We start from the raw sequence: 14,776 nt of genomic DNA, 5'->3' as shown, positions 1-14,776 counted from the left end.
CGGAAATCATTTCTTTCTTCACAAGACAAATCGAAAAATGTTATAGCCAAAATGTTTTGTGTCTGTCAATGTGTTTGTCAACTGCAAAACATTTTTGAAAAATAATTTTTCAGCAAAAAAAAATTTGTTAATAAAATTAAAAAAATTAATGAGAGCAAATTAAGATTTGTTCATAATTTTAAAATTGTTATTCACGTTGATTTAGATAGAAATTGTAGTAGAGACGAATTCGACCGAAATGTAGTAGGGACGAATTCGACCGCAAATTTCATTTCAGGAGTATCGTTTCTTTTGATTTGTTGAAACAATAAAGTGACTATATTGTTTATCTCGTTTCTCTTCCGATTTCTGGTTTGTAGACTTTTCTTTTATCTTGAAATTTAATATCTCCCATTTTGGAGTATGCAAAACCAACTGGTCAAACAGTTGTTCGTAATTTTTAATTTAATTTTTTTCATTCTAATTTATTTTAAGTTAGTTTATAAATCTCATTAATAAGATTAGGGTATCAGAATTAACTTATGGTTAACTTTAGCTACCGGTTTTAGTAAATTTGTTAAATATTAACTATTTGTTACTATATTTTTTACACAACGTCGGGTAATTTTATTTACGCAAAGTAACTTTTAGATAAATGCTAAAAGTTTATGAGTTACCTGTCTAAATCAAGTACTAGTATTCAAAAATAATTTAAAAATTTACCAGATTTAATCATTTTCACACGGTAAAATTAAGAACGCTGATTTGGGGAAATAAAAAAATTATCTAGAAAAAAAGATGGAAACCTCAAAACACATAAAACAAACATACTATTAAAGTCGCCGGCAATAAATAGCCGGTCAGGGTTAGCCGGCGACTTCGTTCTCACTCCTCTATCTCTCTTCTTCTTCTCCCTTTCCCTTTCTTTTCTCTCTCTCTTCTCTCACTATCTCCGACGAAGGGGAGGAACCCCTTCGCCGAAGTCTGGTTTGAAACTCAAACCAGACGAGATCAGATCTCGTCTGGTCTGGTTTCCAGAAGAAACTTCTGGAAACCAGGGCTCCAGCGAAGGGGCTTCTGTCCTTTGTCGAAGATATAGAGAGAGAGAGAGAAAAAAGAGAAAGAGAGAAAACAGAGAAAGAGAATATGAGAGAGGGGGAATATGACAATTTTCGGAGATGATAAAAATGTGGTCGAGATTTGTTGTGGAGGTCGCCAAAATTTATGGTGGAAGTCGCTGACATTCATGGTTGATGTGAGAGAGGAAGAGTTGAAAATATAAGGGGTTTAAGTGTTGGGGCAGAAATAAATTTTTTTTACCCGAGTAATTTATTTCCATGGGTATATAGACCAAAATAATGTTAAAAACAGGTTTATGATCCAATCTTCCCAAAATATGGATATTTAGTCCTTTTACATTATACATAAAAACCCTCACTTTCTAAACACAGTACCGTCAATGTTCCACGCTCAAGTTTCGCGCGTTTTGGAAAGATAGATTTGGACGTGATTTGGGGGATTTATTAGATTAAAATGAATTGAAACAAATCATAATTTCTCTCTCCTCTAAACAGATTTGGAAATCAAATTTTCTCTTTCCTATTATCCGAATCAATCAGAAATCAAAATCCTAACTAGAACAAAACGCCATCACCACAGATATTTCCAAATCAATTTTCTCTCTCTTCATTACAAATTTGGAAACCAAATCAATTTTCTCCATCTTATTATGTAATTTTTTTTTTTTCGATTCAAATCAATTTTCTCTCACTTAACTTTTAGATTTGGAAATATTATATTTTCTGGGATCAATTTACCGGGATTTGGAGGTTAATATACAAAACATATATGTCACTTTCTCTCACTTAACTTCCAGATTTGGAAATAGTATATTTTTCCGGGAACATTAAAGCAGCATTTGTTTTAGTTTTTACTCAAACATAAATACACATCGAATACAAATTATGAAACAAATACGTAAATTATGTGTTATTTATGACGAGGAAATCATCAATTGTCATGTATACAACGTAATTTATCAAATGTTTGTGGGTCTTGTTCAATAAATTACACATAACTTCTTTTACATTACACATCGTTTACATTCTGTTACTAAAAAAACGTACAAAATCTTCTCTGGTTCAAAAATGGTGCTAATCCATGTACTCTCCATTTGTAGTCTTGAGCAGGACAAACAACAGTTACACTATATTGTTGAAGAGCATATCCAAATGCTTTTGCACCACCAGGAAACAACTGACCAACTTCAGTAAATATTTTATCCGAGTCATCAGGTTTTAGTTTCGTTGATTTACTTTGATTTGATGATTCTGTTTGAAATTCCATCTGTTATATCAAATCTACACACATAATTACAAATACATAAAAAAATAATCATATATTATATTATAAGCTACATGTACAGTTCCGTAAATTATGTATAATGTTTGTCAAATTTTAACAATATTTGAAGGTTTTGAGTAGTTTGGTAAGTTTAACAAGGCAACTGTTTTGTGTGAAAAGTACGCGTAATGGTAAATAAATAATACATAATTTATGTGCACTTATACGATATTTTAGAATTTATTATAAATCATATATAATGTATAACAATTTACGCGTATTTTACATAGTCTTATAAAAACATGGTTTGGAAGATGTTTGCGTAATGTACTAGAAAGTATGAAAATTTACTGTAAATTACCTATATTGTATATTTGTTATGATAAACGTACGGAATAACACCTGGTTCATAAAATTGTACGAAATCAAATATCTGAGGTGAAGAAATATCAGAAAATCAAGAAGCTTAAACCTAAATCTAATGAAAAATGATATAATAATCGGATGAAAACAAAACGTAATTGATTTGAAGGAATCAGTAAAGAAGAATTAAACATCAAGATCATAAACAATTATGAATATCTTAGAGAGAGAAAATAAACAGCAAATTGAGTATGTTAATGAAATAGTAATCAAATCTTTGAGATCAAAATCAAAATCATATATGTTTAACTTTAGAGAGAGAATCTGTTTGAATACTTGAAAAACAATATTAAATCTTATTAATGGTACGGACAAAGACTTCTGAAAATGTAGTTTATCATGATGAACGATGAAGGTGTTTACAACTGCTCTAATGAAGATGGAACAAGATTTTTGATATTAATGGAGGATTATCAGATGATTTGGATTTAGAGAGAGAGAAAATAAACAGTTTCAGTTACTGAAGATAATGAAGATAAAGGTTAGTTTGAGGATTATCAGATGATTTTTGATATTAATTAGAAACGTGATTGGAGAGAGAATGTGAGAGATAAAAATGGAAAAAGATATTTGGGGATTTTGAAGGTAAATCTGTTTTTATATATTAGGAAAGTTAGTTTAGGTATTAAGATTAATGTTGTATTCTAGGGATTTGTGTTTTCTCTCTAAATGTATACAAATGGACTAGATATCCATTGAACTTAATATTTTGGTTTATAAACCTTTTACGTTATTAGAGAGGACTAAAACTATGATTAAGATCCCTTTTTTGGTCTATTCACTCAAAAATTATTTATTAATTTTCCTCAATCACCTACCAAAATAAAGTTCAACAGTTTTCCAATCATCATGTTGAAATTGAAGAATGAAAGAGAGAGAAAATCTAGAAAGAATGGAGAGAGAAAATAAGTTTATTTTGCTACGAAAGTAACACTAAAACCACTGGAAGTTGTGAGACCTTTCCTTCCTTTCCTCTTACAAAAAAACAGAATACTTCTTTTTTACTATTATTCTTACAAAATTTCTATTTTCTAGAGAGAGAGAGAGAGAGAAATCAATCTCTAACTCAATTCATTCATCACTATATATAGACCCTCAACCTCATTTGGTTTTCCATCTCATTTTTTCTTCTTCTCCTTCATTACTCTGTTTTTCTTAATTGATTTTGTTCTCTCAGTAATAGGTATCTTCTCTCTTCTTTTTATGCTCTGTTTCTCTTTCTAGATTTTAGCTTCATTAATCCAATTTTTTTTATCACTTTGATTGGTACCCAATCACCCATTCAAGCTGAAAAGTTTCTGATTGATTCAATTGTTTCTTTCTTTGATAAATCCAAAACTGAAATTTATTCTCAAGTTTGATTTTCTTGTTCTTCCTTTGTTTCAGATTAGAATTTTGTGGAGTTCTAAAGAGAGAAGAAGTAATGGCGGAACGTGTACTATCTCGAATTCATTCCATTCGAGAGAGATTTGATGAGACTCTTTCATCTTTTCGTAACGAATTGTTAGCTCTACTTACAAGGTTTGTGCTCTACTAACAAGGTTTCTTAAGTTCAATATAAGTACCTTTGTTTTTCCCATTATCTTACTTCTGACTCAACTAGACTCAAAACAACTGAAATCAAATCAAACATCAGACCCAGAGTCAGGTTTCAGATGTGACTTTGAAAAAACAATCAATACCTAAGGTGTTTTTTCTTCTTTCTCATTGACTGAATCTGACTCTTCTAACTCAAATAGACTGAAAATAACCCAAATAAAACTTGTAATCCTACTGAATAAATTCAGATCTCGAGTCAGTTTTCAAATCTGACTTAGTAAAAGAATACCTAATATTGTTATTTATCTGTTAATATGTAGGCTTGAAAGCAAGGGGAAAGGAATTTTGCAACCCCATCATGTATTAGCCGAGTTTGAAGCGATTTTTGAAGGAGACCAGAAAAAACTAACTGATGGGATATATGGAGAAGTTTTACGATCTACCCAGGTGAGAGTAATTACTGATTTGATCTAGCCAGGTCAAGTTAAAAAAAGTTATGAAATCTTTTGGCCTGATTTGGTTGTACCTTGTGTTTACAGGAAGCAATAGTTTTACCTCCATGGATTGCTCTTGCTTTTCGTCCGAGGCCTGGAGTTTGGGAATATATTCGCGTTAATGTTAATGCACTAGTCACAGAGGAGTTAACTGCCTCCGAATATTTGCAGTTCAAAGAAGAACTTGTAAATGGAAGGTAACTTCGTACATCGAAAGATTACTTCTATATATGTGTCCGTGTAATGTTTTATGCTTTCGAAATCTAATTACTCAAATGTTTGTCTTGCAGGTCGAATGACGATTTTATGCTTGAGTTGGACTTTGAGCCATTCAATGCTTCATTCCCTCGACCAACACTTTCAAAATCGATTGGAAATGGCGTACAGTTTCTCAACAGACATCTTTCCTCAAAAATGTTTCATGACAAAGATAGCATGTCCCCATTACTTGATTTCCTTCGAGTTCACCATTACAAGGGAAAAGTATGATTTTCACTAAAAGTATCGTTTAAACTCATTCGATTTTGTAGGTGTTTTATTGTTCGAAATAATCATGTTTGTTAATCTTTGTGCAGACTATGATGCTAAATGACAGAGTTCAGGACTTGAATTCTCTTCAATCAGTTCTAAGAAGAGCTTCTGAATATCTCTCTGAACTGTCACCAGACACCCCATATCTAGACTTCCATCATAAGTTTCAAGAGCTTGGTTTGGAGAGGGGTTGGGGCGATAATGCCGAACGTGTACAAGAAATGATTCATCTACTACTGGATCTGCTCGAGGCGCCAGACCCATGTACTTTAGAGAGTTTTCTTGGAAGAATTCCAATGGTTTTCAATGTTGTAATTCTTTCTCCACACGGCTACTTCGCCCAGAACGATGTATTGGGGTATCCCGATACTGGTGGCCAGGTAAACCAATCATAAACAAAAGTTCCATTTTTCGGAGTTTTCTGCACGAATTTCAAAATTTAAGCATTTTTCTTGTTTGTCTAAATTTCTTGCAGGTAGTTTATATTCTGGATCAAGTTAAAGCTTTGGAAAGCGAGATGCTTCAACGTATTAAGCACCAAGGACTTGATATCATACCCCGAATTCTCATTGTAAGTCTTAGATAGTGTTTTTCTTTTTCTAAGTCAGATCTGAAACTAATTCGAGGTTTGAATTGAATCGAGTCAGATTTTGAATGATTGTTATGTCTGAGTCGTGATGTATGTCTTTTCCGAATGACTGGTTGGGGCTGATTTTGAGTCCATTTAAGTCAGATGGTTCAGATGAGTTGTGATTCAGACAATAGGAAAAAAACAAAGACCGCGTTATCCTCATCGTTCGTCTTTCTTCTTCTAACCTGTTTGATCATTACTTGATGCTCAAATCCAGGTGACAAGATTGCTACCAGATGCAGTAGGTACTACTTGTGGTCAGCGACTCGAAAAAGTCTTAGGAACAGAGCATTCACATATTCTTAGAGTTCCATTCAGAAATGAGAAGGGTATTGTTCGTAAATGGATCTCAAGGTTTGAAGTATGGCCTTACTTGGAGAGATATACCGAGGTTATAATCTTCTTATAACTCGTTTCTATTGGTGAAAATTAACTTATAGTACGTCGATATTACTCGGAAATTACTAATAGTTCTAGCCTTGTCTCTCATTAGGATGTTGCACATGAAGTTGCTGGGGAGTTGCAGGGAAAGCCCGATCTGATCATCGGAAACTACAGTGACGGAAATCTTGTAGCAACCTTGCTAGCACACAAATTAGGAGTCACACAGGTTTGGCATATATTATGAAAATCTTATGGTTTTCGAATACATTGATCGATTCGAGTTTTCCCATCCTTTTGCGTTTTCTTTCTTACAGTGTACCATTGCCCATGCCTTGGAGAAAACGAAGTACCCTGATTCTGATCTGTACTGGAAAAAGTTCGACGAGAAGTACCACTTCTCATGCCAATTCACAGCTGATCTAATTGCCATGAATCATGCAGATTTCATTATCACTAGTACATTCCAAGAGATAGCTGGAAGGTACAATAATAACTTAATTTTAATGGCTTAGGGTCGTCTTTTCCTGTCTGTCTGTCTCCACACTATAACTTACACATGATTCTGCTTTCAGTAAGGACACGGTAGGACAATATGAAAGTCATACCGCTTTCACTCTCCCTGGTCTCTACCGGGTTGTCCATGGAATCGATGTTTTCGATCCCAAATTTAACATCGTCTCACCGGGAGCTGATATGGATGTCTACTTCCCGTATACCGAAAAACACAAGCGACTCACTGCTTTTCATCCTGAAATTGAGGAGCTTCTTTATAGTTCAACTCAAAATACGGAACACATGTAAGTCCTAACTTATTTATCGTCTCATAAGTACTTCCAAATCTCAACACTGTAAAATAAATAGATGTCTGACTATGCTTTTTGATGTCGCAGAGGTGTGTTGAAAGACCGTTCAAAGCCGATAATATTCTCAATGGCAAGGCTAGACCGTGTGAAGAACATGACTGGACTAGTTGAGTGGTATGGTAAGAACAAGAAACTAAGAGAGTTGGTTAATCTTGTTGTCGTGGCTGGCGACCGAAGAAAGGAATCAAAAGACTTGGAAGAGAAAGAGGAGATGAAGAAGATGTATAATCTCATTGAGGCGTACGACTTAGATGGCGATTTCAGGTGGATTTCTTCCCAGATGAATCGAGTCAGGAATGGTGAACTTTATCGATATATAGCAGACACAAAGGGTGCATTTGTACAACCTGCATTTTATGAAGCTTTTGGTCTCACAGTTGTTGAAGCCATGACTTGTGGTTTACCGACGTTTGCAACACTTCATGGAGGCCCAGCAGAGATCATAGTCCATGGTAAATCGGGCTTCCACATTGATCCATACCATGGTGAAAAAGCTGCCGAGTTACTTGTTGGTTTCTTTGAGAAATGTAAGAATGATCCAACACACTGGGATCAAATTTCTGCAGGAGGGCTGAAACGTATTTACGAGAAGTAAGAAGAATCTTTTCGCTATCTCTTTCTGATTGATTATGGAGGTTTTGTTTGTTAAACTTTGTCTGTTTGCCTGTTTGCAGGTATACATGGCAGATATACTCTGAGAGATTGATGACATTGTCTGGTGTTTATGGTTTCTGGAAGTACGTCTCGAACCTGGAACGTCGTGAGACTCGTCGTTATCTTGAGATGTTTTACGCTCTCAAGTATCGTAAGCTGGTAAGTCCCCAAGTTGTTAGTTGAATTTGATGTTATTATGACATGTCGTATCGCACACTACTAGGGAGAGCGTACAAGGGCGGGAGTATAGCTGCGAACTCAAGCTTAATAAGTGGTGTATCCCTTTTGGAAGCGGTCCCAGAGCATTTACCACGAACAAAACCCTTTACCCATACAATTTGGGTCAGAGTGGCGAAAGTGTGGACACTATCGGTAACTATTAGGGCTTTAGTTATTAAATCGCTCTGGGGGAGTGTCATGAGGCTGAACTATATGTTTGAACTCAAGCTTAGTAAGTGTCGTGGTCTTTTGGGTCAGTAGGTCGGCCATTCTCTTAGTTCAAAACCCTGTACCAGTTGAGCATTGACCCTGGGTGGCAAAAGCGAGAACAATATCGATAACAGGTGGGACTTGGGTCGTTATAGATAGTTATCTTAGCCAGAAATGACTACTCATCTCTATGGGTGGCAAAGGTTAATACCTTGCATTTCTTTGGGAGCATCCAATGACTAGGTTGTGCGTTCGCTTGATCTTACTAAGTCTCGGACCTCATAGCTATTCGTAGAGCATTTTACCAAGAACAAAACCTTGAACGACCTTAGGCATTGGTCGTTCAAGATCGAAAAATGCTAGGGCTTCATTGCAGGACATTGGTGTACAAAATCGAAAAATGGGCGGGTCTTGTACTAAATTTCTTCTTTCCCTTTTATAACTACTAATGACATTTTCCTTTTTGTTACATGATATGGTGAAATTTTCAGGCATTGGCAGTTCCTCTGGCCACAGATGAGTAGATAAAAGTGTGGATTTTGTGTGTCTGAAGACTTGAAGTGAAGGAAGAATTTATTACATGGAATAATTTTCATTGTTTGAGATTTGAATTTTCCTTGATTGGTTTTATCATCTTTCAATATTTTTCCAAGAACTGGAACTTGTATTTTCTTTGTCTTCCCAAGATTGAAATAAAAGAAAAGCTCATTCTCTTTTCAGTCTTCTCTCTCTCTCTCTCTCTCTCTCTCTCTCTCTCTCTCTCTCTCTCTCTCTCTAAAATGGAACCCATGATGATCACCAAGAATGGAACTGAAAGATCCAAGAATCAAACAAGAATGACTAGTCCAAAGATGATCTTACTCGTCGTCTTCCTCATTTTATTAATGCTATTAGTTTCTGCAATTATCATTGAATTACCAATCCACCATGATCAAAACCCAACTTCAACAAACATCTTACTTCCATCTTCAAATTCAATTATTAATGAAACTTGCACCAAAACTAGATACCCTTCTCTCTGTTTCAAAACTCTTTCTTCAATCCCTGAATCTATGAAAATCACTACTAGTCAGAAGATTCTTGAAATCTCCATTAATAACACAGTTAAATCTGTTGAAAGCTTAATATCAAAGATACCCATTCTTTTTATCAATCATGAATTGAATTCTCATGAAAAGAATGCTCTGAAAGATTGTATAGAGATGTTGGATCAAACCCTTTATGAATTAGGACAAGCAGTGAAAGAAGTTCAAAATGTTTCAGAATTAACAGGTTATCTTCACCAATTCTATGGTGAAATCAAGACATTACTTAGTGCAGCAATGACAAATGAAAACACGTGTATTGAAGGCATTTCCGATATCGAAGAAGCAAATCCTGATAATCAAAAGGGTCTTAAAGATTACCTTCAAACTCTTTTAAATCCTGTTTCTTGGATGATTAGTAATTGCTTAGCCATTGTTAAACACATGGAAACTACTAAACATGTTCAGAAAATGATGATTACAAGAACTTCTAGAGATGGGTTTCCGTTCTGGATGACGCCTAACGATCGGAAACTAATGCAAATCGCTCCAAAGATTAGGCCGAATGTTATTGTAGCAAGTGATGGCAGTGGTAACTATTGCACAATCAATGAAGCAGTTCGGATGGCACCTAAGTTCAGCACCAACAGGTTTCAATTTCTTGTTTCTTTAGCTCCCTTCTTTCTGGAATTAGTTTTCTTCTATCATCGGTACAAATACGAAAATACGATTCTTGACAGGTACGTTATCAAGATTAAGGCAGGATTATATCAAGAAAACGTCGAGATCTCAAGGGACAAAACCAACATCATGTTGGTTGGAGATGGGATGAATTCAACAGTTATAGCAGGAAGTAGAAATTTCGTTGATGGGTTTTCGACATTCAATTCAGCAACAATGAGTGAGTAATGTTAGAAACTTTTTCTTATTCATCAAAGTTTTAGTTTAGTTTTTCGACTTATCTTTGGGTATACTTTCAATCTTTTCAGCTGTGACTGGAAACAGATTTTTAGCTAGAGACATAACAATCATAAACACATCAGGAGCTGAAAAACATCAAGCAGTTGCTATTCGAGTAACATCTGATTCTGCATTTTATAAGTGTAATTTTACCTCATTTCAAGATACCCTTTACGCACATTCACTTCGTCAATTCTACCGTGACTGCACAATCCAAGGAACAGTCGATTTCATATTCGGAAATGCAGCTGCAGTCTTTCAGGACTGCCAAATCCTAGTCCGAAAACCTAATCCAAGCCAGAAGAACATGATCACTGCACAAGGAAGAGAAGACCCAAATCAGAACACAGGCATCTCATTACAGAATTGCACGATTATAGCTGCACCAGACCTCGCTCGAGCTGGGAAAGGAAGTTCTTTAACATTTTTAGGTAGGCCATGGAGGAATTATTCGAGGACAATAGTAATGAGAAGTTACTTGGGAGATCTAATTCATCCTAAGGGATGGCATGAATGGAATGAATATAGTACATTGGACACAGTCGAGTATATTGAGTACAAGAATGTTGGTCCAGGGTCAGATACAAGATATCGAGTGACATGGGGTGGGTACAAACACAACTGTTCGGACGGTGTAGCTAAACAATTCACAGTAAGAAACTTCTTACATGGTGCTGATGATTGGCTAGAATCTACTGGCTTTCCTTTCTATTATCGAGCATAACAAAGATGACACACAATTTACCTGTTTACTATGACTTTTGTGAATAGCTGCAATGTACAAACCAGAGTTTAAGAAAAACCTAGAGCATACATACATACTAAATAAAACCTAATGTCCCTGTACATTTACTTTATAATGAGATACTTGATAATATTTGACGGATAAAGAACAGAAGATCTGACGATCAAGATCCAACATATTTGAATATCCAAAACATACAATTTCATATATCTAGGATATCTACTTCCGTAATTCTTGAAAAGATTACGGTCATCACAAACATAGACAGTTGCTCATGCCACAACCACCGTCTGCATTAATTGCTTTGGCATCTGAAACAAATTTTTCTTCGGCCATTTTCGTTTGTCCTTTAAAACTTTTCTTTTGTGAGCGACAGTCACGTGCATAATATAATTTTGTCCATAATATAATACCTTGTGAAGTTATCTCCACTAAAACTTTCAAGATGTATATAGTCTTGATTCGTAATGCGTAGAGATTGAGTTAGTGCTGTCGATGCTTCTATTTCAAACTAAACGAATTACTGTCTAAAAGATGTTGAAAAATTTGCCATTACATTTGAAATGGAAAGTCAAAATAATGATGTTGTAGACGAAACTTTAAAGCTCGATTAGTATTGATTCTTTTTAATTTAATTTCAGGACAATCAAATACATTTTGCTCCGACTTTGCCAAATACATTTGATCATCAATTTGCTATTACATTTTGCTTCATGTAAAGTTGTTTTATGTTCACAAACTCCAGATGCATTGATGATAAGCCAAATTCAATTCTCTAAGCATTCATGATTAGCCAACCATCTCTTGACAATAGAATGCCCACTTATCCAACTACCCATAGAATCTCTCACTTCATTGATTGCTCTACTAAATATTTGGGAGAGAAGATCACTCTGGGTTTTCTTTGTTTCCTTCAACAACTCAATGCAAGAAATTTGATGAGTGATGCCTTGAGTTATTGTATTATCAACATGCATCATTGTTGCACAATGTATTTGGCTATCCTGAAATTGAGTTCAAAGAAAGATAAATTATTTTAAATAGCCAAAAAAGAAAGAAATGAAATCTTGGTGATGAACATATATATATATATACCTTCAAGATAGGTGGCATATCTTTGATTGATTGACTGACAAGAAAGAGATTATTGATTGCTTCATTCATTATTTTACTGCAGTTGAAGATGGAACTTCCCAAATTTTCATCAACTAGGGCTCTATTTTTGAGAAGAAGACCAACAATGCCTCCTTGGGTATTGGTCAATCTATTTAGCAAGTTAGAAATCATGGGTTGGAGATTGTGTCTATATTCATTAAGAGGTAAAGGAGGAGTAGAAGAAGAAGAAGGCTTTGGTGGTGGTAGTGTTGGTGATGGTAAGTTTGGTGATATAGAGTTAGGGGATGAAGAAGGTAGACAAGGTTTAGATGGTAAGTTTGATTTTACTTTTTCATTAGCTATATGTATCATGTCGTATACCATAATACTAATCATTAATAAGCTTAGGATTATCAGCACGACTGTGGTTACCCAACTATAATTTTTAACCTTTTTTAAGTGACCTCCATTGGTAGTATTGTCAGGTTGAGTATTATCAGCCATTTTAGGGTTAGAAGTTGTTGGAATAGGGGCTAGAAAGAAAGAAAGAATATGGGAGTGATGATCTCACTGTTTTGTTTGATTAGAGTAAGAGAAGTAAGGTAGTGAGCATTTTATTGATTTTTATTAGATAAATTCAAAATAGAAACAAACTTTCCCCACATATTTAGGAACCAATAGTCCCCTTAATCTGTACATGACTATTACTAAGTCAAATCTAATAATAATAAATTGGAAAATGATCCTCATCCCGCCGCGAAACCCGGCCGAAACCCGGCGGGGCGGCCGAAACCCGGCGGGGGGACGTGTCGTGCTGTGATCTAGAGAGAGAAAGTGAAATAAATTTTAGGGAAATTTCTAGATGTTATTTTGAGTTTAAATGAAAGTTGAAATGGTAATGAGCTTGTGATGTGTTGTTAAGAGTAATTTGTGGTAAGTAGTTTCATGGGTTTGACTGAGTATTTAGGATGTGCAAATTTTGTAGATTAGTCATTCCTAACTCTGTTTTTGTTTTAAGTCTAGTTTTATAGCATTATAATACTTCTTCTACCTTACTTCTATTACTCTAATCAAACCCCTCATCATCAAAATGGCTGATAATACATCAGCTCAACCTGCAACAACCAGTACCACCGATGGCGGATGCTTAGAAAAGGTCGAAAATAGTTGGGTGACCAAACTCGTAGCGATAATCTTAAGTGTGGGGTTGATTATTGTTATGGTTTATGATTCTTTACTAACTACTGAAGCTTTTGAAAAAATAAAATCACATCGATCAACACCGGTTCCTTGTTTACTTCCACCACCTAATTCCAAGTCACCAACATTGCCACCACCAAAGCCTTCTTCTTCTACCCCTTTCTCTGTTAATGAATATGAAGACATGAATCTCCAAGCAATGCTTTTACAAACTAGTGACTTGTTAAAGAGATTGACTACCAAAAAGGGTTTTGAGACTCTTCATACCCATGACAAGATTGATAAAACTTGGAAAGACTCCATCAAGATCTGTAATGAAACAATGTATGGCACAATTAGACATCTCAGTCAATCCATCAAGCATCTGTCTCCTTTGTTGAAGGTAAAATATAGGATATAACCTATACATTACATTTTTGGTTGCTAATTACCCCTTCTCCCATCGCGTGAGATTATTCTCACATATACATAGATTTATCAATATAAATTTCTCTTTTTTTCGGCTATTATGAATAAGTTGATTTTTTTAACTTTAATTTCAGGAAATACCACCAATACATTGTGTAACACTGATACATATTGATGATCAAATAAGTAAAGGTATAGTCGATCAAATTTCGTGCATCGAGCTACTGAAGGAGACGAAAAAGCAAACCCATGATGATATTCTTTCCCAAAGATTGAGTCGATGTATCAATGAAGTGAAATACTCCATAAAGCTTGGGATGAGTGGGCATTCTATTGTCAAGAAATGGATAACTTCTCATCAATGCCTAGACAATTGAACTTGCCTCGTGTCATAGACAGCCAAATCAATGGTCTTAGACTCTTAGTTTTCAAAGTTAAAAAGTTGTCCAATACAATTTAAGGCAGTAATAGTGTATGTTTAAAGTTCCAATTGAGAGCAACATCCTAGGGGGAGATAACAGAGATCTTCAATTCTTTGTTATTTACGGACCATTTATGTATTCTATTTCACCGTTACTCTTGTAGTTTTAGGTCATATTGATTTCGAAAAGGGTTCTCGAAATTCAACTTCTTCCATTCTTTAAAGATTTAATTCGTGTGTTTGAATCTTCGATTAACAATAGAAAAAGACATTTTTCAATTGGGAAAAGACATGGCCCTCATTTCCCGACCAGGTTTGGTCTATTGTATTTTTTTCTGAAAAAATTTCCTTTAACGAAGATGTGAGAGAGAAAGAAAGAGGGAGAAATTTTTTTTAGAAAATGAAAGAAGAGATCGAGAAGATGGAGAGCTTTCCTATAAAAGTTTGTGAGACTTCCATTAATGGAGGTCAAAGAGAAGAAAGAAGATGAAAAATAAGGTGATGAAGATACAAGTCTGAAAATAAAAAAACTAAAAACATAAGGTGCTGATGTCAAAATTTGTCAATTTGGTATCAGTCAGAATGATGAATTCGTGACGCTCAAGACAGTGGAGATCTATTGTGTTGGATTGAAACTAATATTTCGTAGTCA

At 35.0% G+C, this 14,776-nt stretch overlaps 3 protein-coding genes and 1 long non-coding RNA gene across 5 annotated transcripts; 3 read left to right on the top strand and 1 right to left on the bottom strand.

The window, feature by feature from the left end:
• Positions 1-3,402: 3,402 nt before the first annotated feature.
• LOC147539353 (sucrose synthase-like) lies at positions 3,403-8,989 on the top strand. Of its 2 annotated transcripts, XM_086644860.1 has the most exons (14): positions 3,403-3,928; positions 4,132-4,266; positions 4,605-4,731; positions 4,824-4,975; positions 5,069-5,261; positions 5,354-5,689; positions 5,785-5,880; positions 6,158-6,331; positions 6,434-6,550; positions 6,639-6,805; positions 6,897-7,121; positions 7,215-7,778; positions 7,862-8,000; positions 8,762-8,989. In XM_086644860.1, exons 2-14 carry the CDS (start codon positions 4,169-4,171, stop codon positions 8,792-8,794), a joined length of 2,421 nt encoding a protein of 806 aa, XP_086500986.1. In that variant the 5' UTR covers positions 3,403-3,928; positions 4,132-4,168; the 3' UTR covers positions 8,795-8,989. The 2 variants fall into 2 exon arrangements, with proteins under 2 accessions (XP_086500986.1, XP_086500987.1); XM_086644861.1 differs by lacking the exons at positions 3,403-3,928; positions 4,132-4,266 and adding an exon at positions 4,279-4,286.
• LOC147539352 (pectinesterase 1-like) lies at positions 8,826-11,145 on the top strand. The gene is made up of 3 exons (XM_086644862.1): positions 8,826-9,945; positions 10,036-10,196; positions 10,285-11,145. Exons 1-3 carry the CDS (start codon positions 9,050-9,052, stop codon positions 10,977-10,979), a joined length of 1,752 nt encoding a protein of 583 aa, XP_086500988.1. The 5' UTR covers positions 8,826-9,049; the 3' UTR covers positions 10,980-11,145.
• A 453-nt stretch (positions 11,146-11,598) lies between these two features.
• Positions 11,599-12,682, bottom strand: LOC147539351 (uncharacterized). Its single transcript, XR_015226443.1, has 2 exons — positions 12,096-12,682; positions 11,599-12,004 (listed from the first exon to the last, which is right to left on the bottom strand). It is a non-coding gene; the product is annotated as an uncharacterized LOC147539351 (long non-coding RNA).
• A 285-nt stretch (positions 12,683-12,967) lies between these two features.
• LOC147539350 (uncharacterized) lies at positions 12,968-14,412 on the top strand. The gene is made up of 2 exons (XM_086644865.1): positions 12,968-13,677; positions 13,838-14,412. Exons 1-2 carry the CDS (start codon positions 13,186-13,188, stop codon positions 14,078-14,080), a joined length of 735 nt encoding a protein of 244 aa, XP_086500991.1. The 5' UTR covers positions 12,968-13,185; the 3' UTR covers positions 14,081-14,412.
• The last annotated feature ends 364 nt before the right edge of the window (positions 14,413-14,776 follow it).

This window comes from Eschscholzia californica, unplaced genomic scaffold, assembly GCF_041429995.1.
Source record: "Eschscholzia californica isolate CP2 unplaced genomic scaffold, dmEscCali1.0.p SCAF_5, whole genome shotgun sequence".
Classification (NCBI taxonomy): domain Eukaryota; kingdom Viridiplantae; phylum Streptophyta; class Magnoliopsida; order Ranunculales; family Papaveraceae; genus Eschscholzia; species Eschscholzia californica.
Note: the sequence above shows the minus strand (reverse complement) of the source record. Positions and strands in the feature narration are given on the sequence as shown.